The sequence below is a fragment of the Bos grunniens genome, chromosome 4 (assembly GCF_055505025.1).
Source record: "Bos grunniens cultivar Pamir isolate PY7600 chromosome 4, Bosgru_T2T1.0, whole genome shotgun sequence".
NCBI lineage: Eukaryota > Metazoa > Chordata > Mammalia > Artiodactyla > Bovidae > Bos > Bos grunniens.
The window spans coordinates 16,155,027-16,172,701 of NC_141168.1; the positions used below are offsets into that span (position 1 = coordinate 16,155,027).

Sequence of the window (17,675 nt, forward strand, 5' to 3'; positions counted from 1 at the left end):
TCTAGGGTTTCTTTCCTGAGTCAGTAATGGAAAGTGGGAACTCACTCTTAATAGGAAAAGTAACGGGAAAAATTCAAATGGCAGTAATGGTATTTTGTGTAGAAAGAGGGTAGCTGTTAAAGTTTTTTAAATCTTAATAATGTATATGGAATCTCAGTACTGTTTCTCTCAGAGTTTACAGAGCATTTATTTTTTGTTTATCTTTGATAATCAGTTTTCTTTCCTTGGCCATAAATAAGAGAATTGATTACATATTTTACATAGGTTATTTAATGATAAAAACATTGTTCTGGTTATTTAATGATAAAAACATTGTTCTGAGAATTATAATAATTTGGTTTTCAGTCTTTATTTGGTTGATGTGAATAATAAACAAGAATATTTTTCTTTTTATGTTCTACCAGGCACCAGAAGTAATCAGAATGCAAGATAAAAACCCATATAGCTTTCAGTCAGATGTATATGCATTTGGGATTGTTCTGTATGAATTGATGACCGGACAGTTACCTTATTCAAATATCAACAACAGGGACCAGGTAAATATTCACCATTTCTTGCGGTTCATTTTATTATTTGTCAAGAGGCTCCAATTCATTGTAGCAAAGAAGTAAGTCTTGGATCCCGGATAAGCATGAAGGATAGAACTCTTGATCTTGGTTCCAGGTTTAGAATTTTTTGTTCAGTACTTTTGACAGTAATGACAGCGTGTAAGACCTTTCCTTGAAATACCATACTTCAGTGTTGTAGTGGAGTGAACCTCCTGCTCTGCTGACTAGAAACTAGAGACACAGTGCTGGCTCTGGCTCCTGCCTTGTGACCCTGGCACAGTGCTGTAGCATCTGGACTCAGGCCTTTTACTCTGTCACAGACTGTCTGTGCAGGTCTGAGCAGGTGCTCAGCTGTGAACTTCTTGATACCAAGTCCTTTTAAAATGACTAAGATTCCTCCCTACTTTTTAGATTTTTAAAGCTAGATAAATGAAAGGACTGTTATATCATGCTTTCATTTTTCTGTGAGAAGAATTCAAATAGGAGGGGATTTTTTACTTCTCTCTTCCTAAGCTCCTGCTCTCTCTTCCTTGTCTTCCAAAGTGTCAGCATAGCCTCTTTCAGCTCTTTGTAATTTTGATCCCAGCCATTCACCTAGGCTTTTAACACTGGCCAAGAAAAATGAATTTTCTTTACTGAAGTTACCTCATATACCTCAGCATTTTAAGAGAGTGGGTGTGTGTGTGTGTGGAGAGAGATTGCAGCAGTTACACTGTTAATATATTAGAGAACAATAGTTGACCATATAAACTGGGATTAAAATAGTATTTATACATTATACTGTGATTTGTATGTGAATCACCGGAATAGTTTATTTTAAAAATGAAGATGCTGGAGCAGATGCTGAATCAGTGGGGTGGGATCCGGGCATCAGCATTTTAATGGGTTTGCTGGGTGTTTCTAACACACACGGAGAGTCACCAGTGTAGAGTCTTTTTAAAAGCATGAATGTTGTATGTGTTTGATCATAACCTCCCAACCTAATGAAATGATAGTTTTTAATGTATAATGCTTCCTTTAGTAGTTTTTTGGTCAGCAGTTCAACTGTCAATCTTTTTGGTAATACTGAAGCTTTCTAAAGATACTGGGTAGCTTTCTCACTAAGAATTTTTGACTATCATGTAATATCAGAGAAGTAATCTAAATTGTCATATGCTTGTGTGTACTTTTAATAAGTATGACCCTAACTCAACAATGGCCTTGATTCTCTATCTTGAGGATTTTTTAAATTGGCTACATTTCCACCTAAGTCAGTCTAAAACTATTTTTTTTTTTATTGTTGTTTGGTCTAACTACTTCATAGCTTTAAAATGTTGAATTATAGCTCTAAGTTTTAAAAAGAAATCTATGACCTGGCTTCTGATGACCTGATTCTTTTAAGCCTCCATGAAACTTAGATTCAGAGTGGGCTAAAATAGAAGCTAAAGAACATAATTGAAACACTGCACTTACTGTCCTTGTGACAGATCCTAGATCACTGAGATGATTGATTCGATGATGGCATTCTGAGGAGCAAGATTGTCTCTAATTTACCAGCTTCATGTACCCTGCCTCTTACAGTCTTATTAACTCAGCCATCCAGTGTAATACCCTGTGCCATGTTCAGTTTTCCTAGCCATGCTGTTCTTCTAGATGAATTATGAGGGAATTTTAGTTTAGTTTTAGTTGATTTATCATAGAGACAAAAAATAATAAAAAAAATTATGAACCTAAGGTCTGGATGAAATCCGTTTGTCAGTGAATAAGTTTGTTTTAATAAAATAATAAAGTTATATTATGGAAATAAGTAATAGTGTCTCCAAAATACGGAAAAAACATCCCAGAGTTCTACACTCATCCACTTCTTGGCATTTTAGGTGCTTTGTCCTCCATGGGAGTGTAATAAATGCTGTGCAAGGGCTTACTTCCCATGAGAGAAGTGAGTGACCAACAGAAGGGTAAGGCCTTTACTAGTTAATTCTTTCTGGTAGTATAGTTAGAGCCTTCTGGAATTTGCCAGTCTGAAACCAAGTGTTTGATGAAGAAAAAAGGATATGAAAGAATTATGTTCTCTTCCCACCATCCCCATTCTACTTCATTACTTCCTAGTCTGCTTTCTTTAAGAGGCGCTTTTCATGGAACTCCCTCTTTTGAATCAGATACTCTAGTCATCCTCAGTGAAGTAACCCCAGGTAGTGTTGCATCCATCTCCTTGATTTGATTTTTCTTTCTGTCTTTCTCATACTTCAATTTCTATGGCTCTCAGATTGGACTTCTGTTTGAAAATCTAGGAATAATCTTTATTTTTTCCATGGGAGATGGTACAGCTGCTTCTTTACTGTGTAATATAGGCCCATCCCCCCATATTCTCACCCCTCAGAAGTCTGAGGTGGCAGGTTTTGCCTGTAAATTCAAGATAGGACAGGTCAAACAGCCTGATGTGATGGCAGATGTTGGACTCACAACCTGCATGACCTGGCCACTGTAGCTGTCTAGGTATCTTTTTTTTTTTTTCCCTATTATTAAAAATAAGAGATTGAACTAAAGAATTCCTTAAAGTTAACAAAGATTGGATTCTTTCCTAAACAAGCCCCTTAACTCCTTGAGGAATGACCATCCCTATATGACTTTGCTGAGTAGCATGCCTTTTTATTTCACTTACCCAAGTGCCAAAAGTCTGAGAAATTGCTTTGTCCTTTCCCCTGTCTTTATCATTCTGTTTTGCTGTCTAGTCAACCTATTCTTACCTCTTGTAGTGCAGCTTCGCTACTAAATTGGGATTAATAATGTGCTCAGTTAAGCTAGGTATAGTGACTTTTTTTTCTCTCAGAGCAGAAGTGCTGTGTCATCTTAGAAGAAAATAACAGATGTTTATATTTCACATGAATTCCAGTTATTACTGCTCTATAACCAACCACCTAAAATGTAGTGACTTAAACGATAAATCTGCAGTGTGGGCTTCTCTCAATGTGGAAGGTTTATCTCTATTTCACATGGTATTGGCTGTGGTCAGTTCACTGGCTGGTAAAGTATCTACTTCCAAAATAGCTCATTTGCATACATGAGAAGGTATGACCAGTTAACCAGTTAGCTGTCAGCCAGAAGCTTAGTCTTGGCCAAGGGCCAGGGGCCTCAGTTCTTGTCAACATAGGTCTTTGTATGAGGACTTTTTCACAGGAAGCTTGGACTTTCTCGCAGTATGGTGGCTGGGTTCTAAGCTGCAAGATCTAAAGGAGACAGGAAATGACAATTACCAGGGAATGATAACAAGTATATTCTTGTTGTTGTTGTTTAGTTGCTAAGTCATGTCCAACTCTTTTGTGACCCCATGGACTATAGCCTGCCAGTCTCCTCTGTCCATGGCATTTCCCAGGCAAGGATACTGGAGTGGGTTGCCATCTCCTCCAGGGGATCTTCGCGACCCAGAGATCGAACCTAAGTCTCCTGAATTGGCAGGTGGATTCTTTACTACTGAGTCTCCAGGGAAGCCAATAAGTTATCAACATGCAAACTAGTTTATTTTAATTAAAAAATTTGTGATACCTACTGTATGGGATTTAGAGCGATACAAAGAGTATACAAAGAGCCTGTGTGAGTAAAACACAGGCTTTGCTCTCAGGGGAGTTCAGTTCTGTTGAGGCAGTGCAGGAGGTGATGTTGAGGATTAAAAAATTTGTGATACCTACTGTATGGGATTTAGAGTGATACAAAGAGTATACAAAGAGCCTGTGTGAGTAAAACACAGGCTGTGCTCTCAGGGGAGTTCACAGTTCTGTTGAGGCAGTGCAGGAGGTGATATTGAGGATGAGCAGATGTGTGCTCCAACAAAACAGGAGTGAATGGAGGGCAGGGATACCAGGAGTGCAAGTATAGATGTGTATGAGGATGAAAGTAACCAGTCCCAGAATTTCAAACCAAGCTGTTGATTTTGTAGTATAAGTGCCAGTTTAATTTCCTATCCATAAATTACATCCGGGAAGGACCTTCCCTTGAAAGTTTAAATCATTGCAAAGAATGTAATTTTCAGTGTATTATATTGACATTTCCAAAAAATGTGATTATATAACTTTTAAATGTACCAATTAAAATCTAAGTCATACTTTATTTCGATACTTACCATCATTATTTGTTCAAAAAATATAAAACCTCTTCATTAATTTTTATAAGTTTCGGAACTTCCATGGCCATCCAGTGGTTAAAACTCTGTGCTCCCACTGCACGAGACACAGGTTCTGTCCCTGGTTGGGGAACTAAGATCTGCACAATGCAGCCAAAATATATGTGTGTGTGTGTGTGTGTGTGTGTGTGTGTGTGTGTATGTGTGTATATATGTATGTATGTATATACATACAAAACATGTATGAATGAATATTATATATATACAAATTTCTGCAAGTTTTACATGGCTCTTTTTTTGCCTTTAAACTATTGAATATTTGTATTTTTCTTTCTCCAATGAATTGTTTTCCTAATGTAACATTTTTATGCTTTAAAACCTCTTATTGATCACTCAAATTATATCTCTGCAACAAAAAATACAGATTTTAATTTAGAATTTTTTTAAAAAGTTGCCAGTGACCTTAGGCTCTGTTAACTTTTTAAATTCCAAATTATCTATTAACAATTATTAATATATACCTGATGAAAATAACATACAGGTTTTGATATATAGAAACAGGTAAAATTTTATTGGAAATGTGTATTTTAATGAACAACATGGGATTTTATTTTCTCTTCATCCATATATTTGTGAAAAATAAGACTTTTGCTAGAATAAGCGGGGACTTAGCATCAGTCCTTTTTCTAGTTTTATTTTTAAAGAAGTGCTGAGAAATATTGTTCAAATAAATATTAAAAGAGTATGGGAAAGTCAGAAGTTTTGTTACAACTGTATGCAGAGCTCAGCAGCCCACCCTCAGGTTCAGTAATTCATTAAGTCATACAGAACTCACTGGAAGTTGTTAATACTCAGATGATGGTTTATTAAAACAAAGGGATATAGGTTAAAATGAGCCACAGGAAGAGGCACATAGGGCAGAATCCAGGAGAGTGTCACAAATGGAGTTTCCAGTTGTCCTCTTCCAGTGCAGTTGTGGCCAGTACTAAGTTCTGGCAGCCACATGTGACAGCATGCAGAAAGTATTGCCAGCCAGGGAAACTCGCTAGAGTCTTGGAGGCCAGAGTCATTCTCAGGCCTCAGTCACATAGATACAGTTGGCCACCTTAGTTTTTAGCCCCTGCAGAGGTCAAACTGATATCATATAACTTAAAGCCCTCTGTGCTGCTGCTGCTGCTAAGTCTCTTCAGTTGTGTCCGACCCTGTGCGACCCCATAGACGGCAGCCCACCAGGCTCCTCCGTCCCTAGGATTCTCCAGGCAAGAACACTGGAGTGGGTTGCCAAAGCCCTCTCAGTAAATCACAATGATAGAATAAGACTGTCTGACATGATCTTAGACTCCCAGGTAAACAAAGGCACTCTTATCAGGCAGAACATTCCAGCGCTCAGAGATTACCTTCCAGATGGTGCTGGTGCTTAGTCGTTCATTCACTCCTCCTCCAGGGGATCTTCCCAATCCAGGGGCTGAACCAAGGTCTTCTGGGACCCAGCCCTCCCTCTGGGCAAGATTAATTCTTTACCATAACTGCGTCACTGGTTATTTGAACTCTTTTTATGGTCGTGGTTTAGTCGCCAAGTTGCGTCCAATTCTTGCAGTCCCATGGACTATCGTGTGCCAGGCTTCTCTGTCCATGGGATTTCCCAGGCAGGAACACTGGAGTGGATTGCCATTTCCTTCTTCAAAATATATAAACATATGCATAGAAATACTATAGTTTTATTAAATTAAAAGTAATAGCAAGTTATTTATTTGGAGAAGAGTCATTAAAATTGAAAATTCTATCTTTATAAAACCAATAATATTTCACTAAAATACTCTAAAAGTTGAATTTAATAAGAAAATATGTATCTGTTCTACTAGTTGATCACATAAAACCATCTTAAACTATTTCACAAGTCCTCAAAATAACAAGACTTGTCAACTTTCACACAGATTATATCTCTTGACCTACTTAATGCTTCTATTGAATTTCTTCTTTGCTTTATTAAAAAACAGAAGTTAATTAATGTCAGTTAAGACAGAGCCATGGCTAACAAACACATGAAAAATGCTCAGCATCACTCATTATCAGAGAAATGCAAATCAAAACCACGATGAGGTACCATCTCACGCCAGTCAGAATGGCCGCTATCAAAAAGCCTACAAACAATAAATGCTGGAGAGGGTGTTGAGAAAAGGGAACCCTCTTACACTGTTGGTGGGAATGCAATCTAGTACAGCCACTATGGAGAACAGTGTGGAGATTCCTTAAACTGGAACTAGAACTGCCATATGACCCAGCAATCCCACTGCTGGGCATGCACACCAAGGAAACCAGAATTGAAAGAGACACGTGTACCCCAATGTTCATCACAGCACTGTTTACAGTAGCAAGGACATGGAAGCAGTCTAGATGTCCTTTGGCAGACAAATGGATAATGAATTTGTGATACATATACACAATGGAATATTACTCAGCGGTTAAAAAGAATGCATTTGAGTCAGTTCTCATGAGGTGAATGAAACTGGAGCCTAGTATACAGAGTGAAGTAAGTCAGAAAGAGAAACATCAATACAGTATATTAACACATATATATAGAATTTAGAAAGATGGTCATGACGACCTTATATGCAAGACAGCAAAAGAGACACAAATATAAAGAACAGACTTTTGGACTCTGTGGGAGAAGGCAAGGGTGGGATGGTTTGAGAGAAGAGCTTTGAAATGTGTATCACCATGTGTAAAATAGATGACCAGTGCAAGTACAATTCATGGAGCAGGGCACTCAAAGCCAGTGCACTGGGATAACCCAAAGGGGTGAGGTGGGGAGGGAGATGAGAGGGGGTTCAGGACGGTGGTACACGTGTACACCCGTGGCTGATTCGTGTCAATGTATGGCAAAAACCACCACAATATTGTAAAGTAATTAGCCTCCAATTAAAATCAATTTATTTTTTTTAAGTCTGTGCAAGGAAAAGAGACAAAGCCACGGATCAGAAGCACATGGCCATAACTGAAGATTTTGTGAACTCTCACAAGGAAAAAATTTGCTCTTTGAACAATAAGAAGGAACTCACTAAAATGTAACTGAGAACTGTTCAACAGGTTGAAAGTTGAAAGATGCCATTGGAACTGACAAAATGTTTCTTAAACATAAATGATGAAACAGTGAAACTACATAATATCTCCTCTGGCTGAAACATTCAAGAAGTTTAAAATGCTTAAGTTAAAAATAAAATCCTAGTAAACAATGAGGACTTAACTGTGCAGCATAGAGAATATCTTACGATAACCTGTAATGGAAAAGAATCTGAAAAAGAATGTATATAACTGAATCACTTCGCTGTAAACTAGAATCTGACACAACACTGTAAATCACTACACTTTTCTGTTGCATGCCAAAGATTATTTAATAACGTCATTAAAAAATTATTTTAATAATTAGCTGGCAATTCAGTTGATTTTGCTGAAAGCAAAGAATTGGAAACCAATTGTCTTACAAAGGGATTTGCTACCCATTCATTAGAGTCCAGTTAGATAGCAGTATTTGAAAGCGTCCCTTTGGTACCCTGAGCAGTTTTACACCTTGGCGCAGTGTGATATATGCAGTATATTGTGATTGCAATATGTCACACAATGCAGTGTCATTTACGCAATACATTGTGATATGCAATATATTTAAAGTGCACATGTGTAAAAGATATGCCTGTTATGAAGTGGGAGAAGAGCAGTTACAACAGAGGAGATGGGAAAGGAGGTAAGCGAAATTAAACTAACTTCACTTTGGTGGTGCTCGGGCAAATCAGCGTGTAGTTAAGTAAGGGTTAGTACAGCACCAAACCAGAAATAACATGAAGTAGGATATCAAACTTGACTGCTCCTGAAATTCATCAATTCTGCCCTATAACCAAGGATCTCTGACTGCCTCTTTCCACCTTAGGCTCTGTTGTTGTTCAGGAGCTAAGTCATGTCCCCATGGACTGTAGCACTCCAGGCTCCCCTGTCCTTCACCATCTCCCAGAGTTTGCTCAAATTCACGTCCACTCAGTCTTGTCGTACTGTCTATCCATCTCCTCTGCTGTCCTCTTCTCCTTTTGCCTTCAGTCTTTCCAGCATCAGGGTCTGAGCATGCAGTCTACCCCTATTGAACCTGTTCCCTCTAAGATCAAAATCCCTCTCTTCTCCCTGAGACTTAAGACTGCTAACATCTGTCTTTGCCCACTTTTAAAAGAACCACAAGTCAGAAAATTAGAAAAGAAAGAAATCAGAAAAATTACAAATCTCTGCGTGCAGGGAAGATAAACCTTTTTACTTTGTTAAACAGAAGATATTAGTTCCCACTTCACCTTCTCTCTGGAGGAGACTCTGATTCTCAGACTTATATAACTCAATGCCCCATTAGAATTTTCTCAACAAAAGAGTGCAAAGTTCAGATGCCAGAACAGCTGCTTAACAGATTAACTTTGGTTAACCAAAGGTTAACTCTTGGTTGAATGGAAGAGGTACGATCTGATCTGTGTTTCAGAATGGTTACCCAATCAGTGGGAAAATGGGCTGGATAAGGAAAGACTGAAAGTGTGGGAAGCAGTTAGGAGACCTTTGTAGTACTCACGGGATCGTGAAGATTTCAGCTTGTAGCACATTAAGCATTGATTCCCCATAATCTATGATATATAAGACTCTGAATACTAGTGGCATTGTGCTTTTTAATTTTTTATTTAAGTGTAATGTACATACAGAAAAATCCATATTTTACGTGCACAGCTTGTTGAATTTTCAGTGTTTTCACTTATTTACAAGATTATATGATTTGCCTTTTTTTTTTTCCTCCCCAGATAATTTTTATGGTGGGACGAGGATATCTGTCTCCAGATCTCAGTAAGGTACGGAGTAACTGTCCAAAAGCCATGAAGAGATTAATGGCAGAGTGCCTAAAAAAGAAAAGAGATGAAAGACCACTCTTTCCCCAAGTAAGGAAAAGCTTTATGTTACCTAAAAGGACAGACTGTTAATTCTAATGCATATTTTAAGCACTTTTTTAGAGCACACAGTTTATATTCCACAGATTTGGATTACTTGTGATTATGTGCAGACTCGTACAAGTAAACACATTATTATTAAAGGTGATTTATAAAGGTTGAACCTAGTAACTTAGGATCCCAATACAAAAGATTCAGAAGCTTTTGCTTTTGTCTAACAGTTCTCAAACGTTTTGATCTCAGAACCATTTTCTATACTTAAAAATTATTGAAGACCCCCAAAGACCTTTTGTTTTTGTAGGTAGTAATTCCCATTTTAGAAACTAAAACTAAGGTTTTAAATATGTATTTATAAATTTACTTAAACATAGTAAAACCAGTACATGTTATATAATGTTTTATGAAAAAATGTATTTTCGAAACAAGAAAAAATTAGAGAAAAGTGACATTTGTTTTATACTTTCTCACAAATTGCTGCAAAAAGAAGACAGCTGGATTCTCTGCTTTGCATTCATTATGTTGTAATATCTTACATTATATAGCCTCTGAAAACTCCACTTATAAAGTAATGACATTAAAAAAGGCAAATAATATCTTAGTGCAAAATAGTTTTCTACAGACTACACTTTGTGTACTGCTACTTTTATTCTTCTTGACAATAAAATAAATAGGTTGCAAGCATCCCTCTAATATTAGGTTATTTGAAGAGGCATTTTTACCTGGAGCAAAAAGAGAAGGCAGCTCTTGGTGTTGTCTGCCATTCTCTTAACTCTTGGAAACTTTCCATAGATTGTTTTCAAGTTGAAAGGCTAACAGCCTTAGTAATTTTTCATAAGCCTCATGAACTGGAACTAAGTACCTGAACAAGCTTAGAAGTTTAGCTGTAGTAGGTACGGTCATAAAAATTCAGTGTTTTATAATACCTCGGAAATTCATCATACTCAATATAAATCTGTTTCAGTTAAATTCATTGGAGAAAGGAATGGGCGGCCGTCTATGGGGTTGCACAGAGTCGGACACGACTGAAGCGACTTAGCAGCAGCAGCAGTTAAATTCATCATACGCTGTATAAATGTTTCAGCAAGTCAGTCTAGATTTCACGTGGGAAGTGCTGACTTCCATAACTCAGCTACCAGAATTACTGACTTGGTCTTTTGTGAATCTTATGCCTTTGAGTACCCAGTCCTAGCTAAGTTTCTTGGAATTCAGTATTATAGGAATGTGTGAGTCTTTTATTCCCAACTAAAGAATTAAAGATAGAATTTATGCTTTTAACTAGTCTCTCTTGTCCCAGAGCAGGGAGGGAAGGCTGAAGGGCTGGGTGGGTAGATTTGTTTTACAAACTGGAATTCTACATTGCTATTCCTTTGAGGAAGAGTTGGGGTTTTTTAAACCCAGGACACCACTGGCTTATGACTTTCGAAGTAAATGACCAGTGTTGTTGGCCAATGTCAGCAGGACTCCGCACCGTGTTCTCGTTTTCACACCCCAGGTGCTGGGCCCTCCTGTTTAATGGGGTTGATGGACATTAATAATGCAGATTATATCCTTAGGCTCACTTTTCAGATGGTATTAAAAGGGACAAAATGGTCATATTTCTAAACATAAGTAATATTTTACTCTTTTCATGGTATTAGAAAATGAAGTCCATATATGAATATTCCAGATTATTAAACGCTGCCACTTTAAGAACTTTTTTCACATTTTCATTATAGGATCTCTCTTCCCACCATAGACACAAAAATTTCAGATGGCTACAGGTTTACATGTAAAAAACAGAATTATAACAAATGATTTTTATAACCTTAAGGTAGGAAAGACTCTCCTAAGCAAGAGACAAAATTCAGAAGTTATCAGGGAAAAGATAAGCAGGTATGACTACATTAAACATTTTACATCTCTATATAGTAAAAACAATATTGAAAGATAAATGCTGAGGAAAAAAATTGTAGCATGTATAATAAAGAGTGATTATGTTATACAGATCCATAAGTAAATGTAGACAGTAGAAAACGAACAAAAAATATGCACTGGTGATTCACAAAAAAAATACAAATGGTGAATGAACTTGGCACAAGACGTTAAGAATTCAGTGATAATCAGTAAAATACAAAGTCACAACTGTGAAATACATTTTTTTTTTTTGTCTCTCAGATTAATAATATATCCAGCATTGGGAACAATGTTGGGAAGAGCTTTTCTTTTAAATTTTGTTGGTAGGAGTGTAAATTGGTTTGGCCTTTTGAAAGGACTTGGTAGACTCCATAAACTTAAAGTACATACACCTTTTGCTCTGGTTTTTCCACTCCGAGAAATCTACTCTATATGCTACAGAATCTGCTTCCAAGTATCCAGATAGATACTAGACTGTTAACTGTAATAGGAAAAATGAAAGACATAAAGATCAAGGTGTCTGTGTAGATGGCTTGGATATCAATGAGGGGAAAAGAAAGTAATGCCGAAAAATGTGTAGTGTGACACCGTGTTAAATGGTGGTGAGGGTGGGGCTGGGCTCTGTTTTCATATGTGCATGTTTATGCATAGGAAAGGTCCAGAAGAAAGTATAGACTCTTTAACAGTGGTTACCCCTGGAAGGTACGATTTATACTTTTCTGTATTATTTGAATTTGTATTTGTGTGTTATAATTTTAAAATTTTTGTAACAACGCTTACTTCTTTGCCTTCTTATACTAATCATTATACAGATTTCATTTAACTTAAAAAAAAACTTTGGTAGCTCAGAAAAAAAATAATAATAGTATGTAATGTGTAGAATACTACTGTATAGTATATAATCAGAGTAGTAATCATGTGGCTGCTAAAGTTTTATTGAGTACTTTCTATATGCCAGGCATTGTGCCAAGCTCTTCATGTGTATGTTTCATGTGTTATCATGCCATGTGCCTTCAGGAGTCATAACCTGTTTCTTTGTACCTTAAAAATGTGCTGAATTTATACATTTTGTTTATTGGTGTCTATTTGTAGAGTTTTCTTGTCTTTTTTTTTTACTCATGGGTCATCATCTGTCACTTCTCACTCCTGTGGCACTAGGGTCATTGGGGCCCTATTTTTCATTATATGTGTGAAAGATATTTCCCATTACTAAATTTCTTTAAAGAATGAGTTGCTCTAATGGTTCTGTGTATGAAGTCATATAGTGCTTTAGTTATTTATGCTCCATCTTCTTCCCAAAAGGGACTTGTGGTCTGTGAGAAATAGGTATATAGTTGATTTTAAATTTTTTGTTGTTTACTATTCCAAGGCTGGCAAATGATCTAAAATTATAAGATGTAAATAAAAACTAACTATGGGTTTCTTTTCTCATTCAGTTTATAGAGATTAAAAGATGTAATAGGTAATTTTCTCTTCTTTTAAAGGAAAAGTATGTTTCTTTAGTACATTCCAGGCATTTGGGATTACAGTAAAAACAATGTAAGATTTCATACACTTTCTTATAAAGTATAATGGGGCTCTTAAAGATTAACACCATCTACATTTTCATTCTTTTTTTCCTTTTTTTTTCTTTTTTTAGATTCTCGCCTCTATTGAGCTGCTGGCCCGCTCATTGCCAAAAATTCACCGCAGTGCATCAGAACCCTCCTTGAATCGGGCTGGCTTCCAAACAGAGGATTTTAGTCTATATGCTTGTGCTTCTCCAAAAACACCCATTCAGGCAGGGGGATATGGTACGTTTCCTGTTCACTGAAACAAACCGAGTGAGTGACAGCATGTAGGAGGGTAGGGACAAAAGAAAGTGAACAAATGTTTGCTTATATATTTGTTAAATTGAATAGGATTTTCTTTTTCTTTAAAGGTGAACAAAAGAACATGTGTGTTTTTAAAGTTTGGATATAGTTTTCTTCCCAGTCTAAAACCCATAGTTAGCATTACATTTTCAACATCGAATTTTTTTTTAATTCATAGACATTGCTGAAAATTTATAATACCTTTTCCAGAGGCTTTACTTCCCATTCCAAGTTTGTTTTGTTTACTTGGTTAGTCTAATCATTAAACTTTAGTTAAACTTTCCCCACCTACCTTTTGCTGTTAGCTATCCCGCATCCATTAGGGGCTCCAAGAACAGCACTGTCTGCGTGTGTGTGTTGGCAGGTGGGAAGCTGATGGTAAGTTAGGCTGTGTTAGTGAAGGTAAACTGACCAGGTCTAATTAGGAGTCACTAGAATTGAATAAGCTTATTTTTATTAATATTTTTTCTTATAACTATTTCTTTTTGTAATAATTTAGAAAATATAATTGTTCTTTATTCCCTTACAGCAGTATAAATTATTGGTGCAGGTAACCAAAGATATTACTGAGGAGTGGCATGTTTGACATGAGTGACATGGTTTAACTTTGGATTTTTAGTTAATATTTCTTTATATATTAAGGATGTCTTACACATTATAGAAGTCAAATTTACTGACAAAGGTATTGCCTCCTCTTCCTCCCCAAAAACACAGCAAAATTCTCTGGGAACTCGTAGCATTGTTTGTTTTCTTTTGGATGACTATGGTTGCCAAACAACCAAGTAATTGATTTTTTTTTAATTATTATTGCTTTAGATTATACTCACCTCTCATGATGCCTGTTAGCAATCACCTTTATCCATGTGTCTTGTAAAATATCTTTCCTCCTTATATTCTTTGCCCAACAAGAGTCCACTTGTTAGGAATGAGTACTGTTTTCTTTTTTTGATTCCCCAGTATAATTAGTATGTTTAGTGCTTTCTAGGACTTCCACTTTCTTGTGTTAAAAAAAAAACAAAACTAATGTGGCAGTCAGTATATTCTTACTGTGCATCAGAGTCTTTACTGGGAATCAAAGTGAAAGAAGCAGCTGTTCTGACTTCAGAGTCAGCCTAGGGACCAAAACCAGCCTCTTAAATACACCTTCATTTATTCAGTTTGGATTTGTGATGATTTTCATTATAGCTGACAGTTCAAGGTTATTCAGTGGCACACAGATAGCATCTGCATAAATGCCTTTCTTCTTGAAAATAAAGGAGAAAATTGGGAAGACTTTACACCAATAGTTTAGTCTTTAAGTACCACAGATAACACACACCATAAATAAAATTTTGAAATATTTTAAGTAAGTTAGATTTCATCCAGGGAAATCACTCATTGATAAGTTTGACATAATTTTTGCCCTTCTTTTGGATAGCTTAAGATAAACAATACCATTCATGCTTTTAAAAATCTATTCATAACTTTTAGTTCAGGAAAAGAACATTTCTTGTATTTTAAAAAGTGAGAATAAGAAAATCATAAAAGAATGTGACTTATTCAAAAACATCAAAATTCATGATCTCTAAATTTTCCAGTGACACTAAAGATACGATTATTAGTAACTATTAGGCTGGAGTTTACTTATTCATGAATTGAACAGCAAGCATGTAGCTAGCAAAGTTTTTACAAAATCGACTTCGGTCTGTGGAATGTTCAAAAGTTTGGGCAAGAGTCAAATGATCTTTCTGTTGATAGAGCTCTGTTATAATTTCCCAGCATAGTTTCTTCACGTTTATCTTCCTGTCTTTGTTCACCCTCTTTTCCCTCCAGCGCTACCCCCACACCAACACCACCCAGCCAGCGCTCCACCTCTGCTTCTGACTCTTTTCCTTCCTTTCTTTACCAGTCTCCTTTGCCAGAGGACATTGCTAAACTCTTAGAACTGCTCAGAAAACTTATTATACCGTCCCATTGACATTTGAACATGCCTTCACAGGGTTACATGGTAATTCTCTTCTTCCCAAATTGGGCCCACTGAAAATGTTATTGGGAGATAATTAAAAATGTAGCAGGTGAAATATTTAAATAACATGGATCCAGAGAAGTATGAAGCATTAGAATGATACCTGGTAGTTTTCCTTTCTGTTGTTGCTGTTTGTTTGATACTAAGTTTTAGATGTGTTTGTTCTCCAAACGAGAAAAACATTTTCCTAACCATACATAGAGTTTATCTTTTTGACTAAGGAAGTGAAACAGAAAGACCAACGTTCACTCTCTTGCGACTGACAGCTTCTTTCCTAAAACCGTTACCCTCGGATACTTTCATTAAAGTTGATTTCCTTCTTCAGAAGGCAGCCTTTTTATAAAATGTTTTACATTTTATAAAGACAAATGAGGTTTGTCTTCTTGATTTTAAGTAATTTAGGGATCACAGCATTTAAATAAAATAGTTCAGGTTTGTTTATTTTCAGATATTACTGTATTGTTGTACCAGCCATTTAAATCCTAAGCAAGTAGTTTTAAACTCATTCTCTCTAAAGTAGTGACTGTTTAACACAGTAGCTTATATGGCCTTCCTGCCAAGTGGATCAGTCTAAATGTAAGGAAATCATCTACCCTTTTTTTAAAGTATTATGAAAATATTTCATGAAAAAAACATATTGTCAGTTATAGTCTTATTTGAGAAGTATTGAGCATTTCTAAAATACCTTTTCTGTGATGATTTCTCTAAGAATTTTAAAAAGTCCAGTGCGTCAGTGCCAGAATGTTCCTCATTTTTTTTAAACTGCCTGAAAGGTCACCAGAAAGAAAGAATGGGACTTACTCTTGTTTCAAATGACTGCCCCTCTACATCTAAAACAGGGATTTATTTGTGTACAAATAACATTAGATTTTTTCCTAGACTATTTTATATTTAAGAAATTTTTATCAAATTATATGTATAACAGTCACTGAAATACATTTAACTTTGGAATTAAGGGTGATTATTTAGTAATATCTTACAACTAGTTAGTTAAGTCCTTAGCTTTCAAACAAATACTTGATATTTGAGGTGTCTGAAATCTTGGGGTCTTCCCAAGTGTTCTCTGCCTTTTTCCTAAATAAAACCAAATGGAAAATAGAGTTTAGGTTATTCTCAACCAGAAAGGAGGTTTTTAAAAAATTTTATTTTGACCTCTGATTGATTTTTGGGTTAATAATTAAATTAATATACTGAGATTTTTTTTAAGTCAGAATATTTAGATGTTTCATTTTAAATAACTTCACAGAAGCAGATTTGGCTCTTACATCAAATAAAAATAGAGTAGAAGTTGGGATTTAGAGATTTCCTGACATGCAAGAAGGAATAAGCAAGAAAAAAAGGTTTGTTTTCCCAAAATCATATCTATTGTCTTTTACTTCTATTTTTTCTTAAATTTTCTGTGATTTCAGAGACATGTAGAGTTTTATTGATACCTAAACTATGAGTTCTTTTTTTTTTTTTTCATTATTTTGGTTTTTTTGGCCAAGAGGCATATGGGATCTTAGCTTGAGAAAGCAACAATTTTCTTGATGTCATTTTGGGTGAGGGCACATATTGCTGTGAACAGTGTGGTGATAGCCACCAGGGACCAAACTCACACCCGCTGCATTGAAGGTGAAGTCTTAAACACTGGACCACCAGAGAAATTCCTACTCTATGAGTTCTTTTTGTCATCCCCTCCCCACACCCTCCACCCCCAACCTAAAGTCTGATGATGAAATCAACAACTATTCCATTAGAAGCAGTAGATTCTGGTAGCATGATCTTTAGTTTGTTAGTAAGATTTTGTGCTTTGTGGGGTTGTGTCGTTTTAAGGCTAATATTTAAGTTTGTCAAATAGAATGCTGTTCAGATTGTAAAAATGAGTAATAAACATCTGAAGTTTTTTTTTTAAGTTATTTTTAACATGGTATATACAGTTGAGCTTAGAGTTTATCATTTTCTGATATTCTCTTACTTAATAGATGAATTCTAGCCATTTTTTATAAAGATTTCTGTTAAGCAAATCCTGTTTTCACATTGGCTTCCTTTAAGGAATTTTAGATTCTGCTGGATATGGTGACTGCTCATAAGACTGTTGAAAATTACTTTTAAGATGTATTAGAATACTTCTGAAAAAAAATAGCAACCTTAAAACCATAAGCAAAAGTAGTAAGGATGTTTATATATTTCTAGAGTCCCTGTTTAGGTAATAGCCTCCTATGATTGTACTTTAAATGTTTTGCTCTCCAAGGTTTTAGTAACTTGGCTTTTTTTCTAATCAGTGCCAAACTCCCCCAGTTTTTTTAACTTTAAATATGAGGTAATAAATCTTTTACC

General features: G+C 35.9%; 1 protein-coding gene across 20 annotated transcripts in view; it reads left to right on the plus strand.

Annotated features, from left to right (window-relative positions):
• The window catches only part of BRAF (B-Raf proto-oncogene, serine/threonine kinase), a 168,376-nt gene that overhangs the window by 142,304 nt on the left and 8,397 nt on the right, over nt 1-17,675 (plus strand). For 12 of the 20 annotated variants that reach the window (XR_015161983.1, XR_015161980.1, XR_015161979.1 and 9 more), the window contains 3 exons: nt 405-536; nt 9,462-9,596; nt 13,138-13,291. Coding sequence is in view for 12 of the 20 variants with exons in the window: in XM_086395215.1 (XP_086251341.1) it covers nt 405-536; nt 9,462-9,596; nt 13,138-13,291 (421 nt within the window). In the remaining 8 variants the exon portion in view is untranslated. Of the gene's footprint in view, nt 1-404; nt 537-2,404; nt 2,486-7,588; nt 8,071-9,461; nt 9,597-13,137; nt 13,292-17,675 lie in introns of those variants that run through there. The other 8 variants (XR_015161978.1, XR_015161977.1, XR_015161976.1 and 5 more) reach the window with 4 other exon arrangements.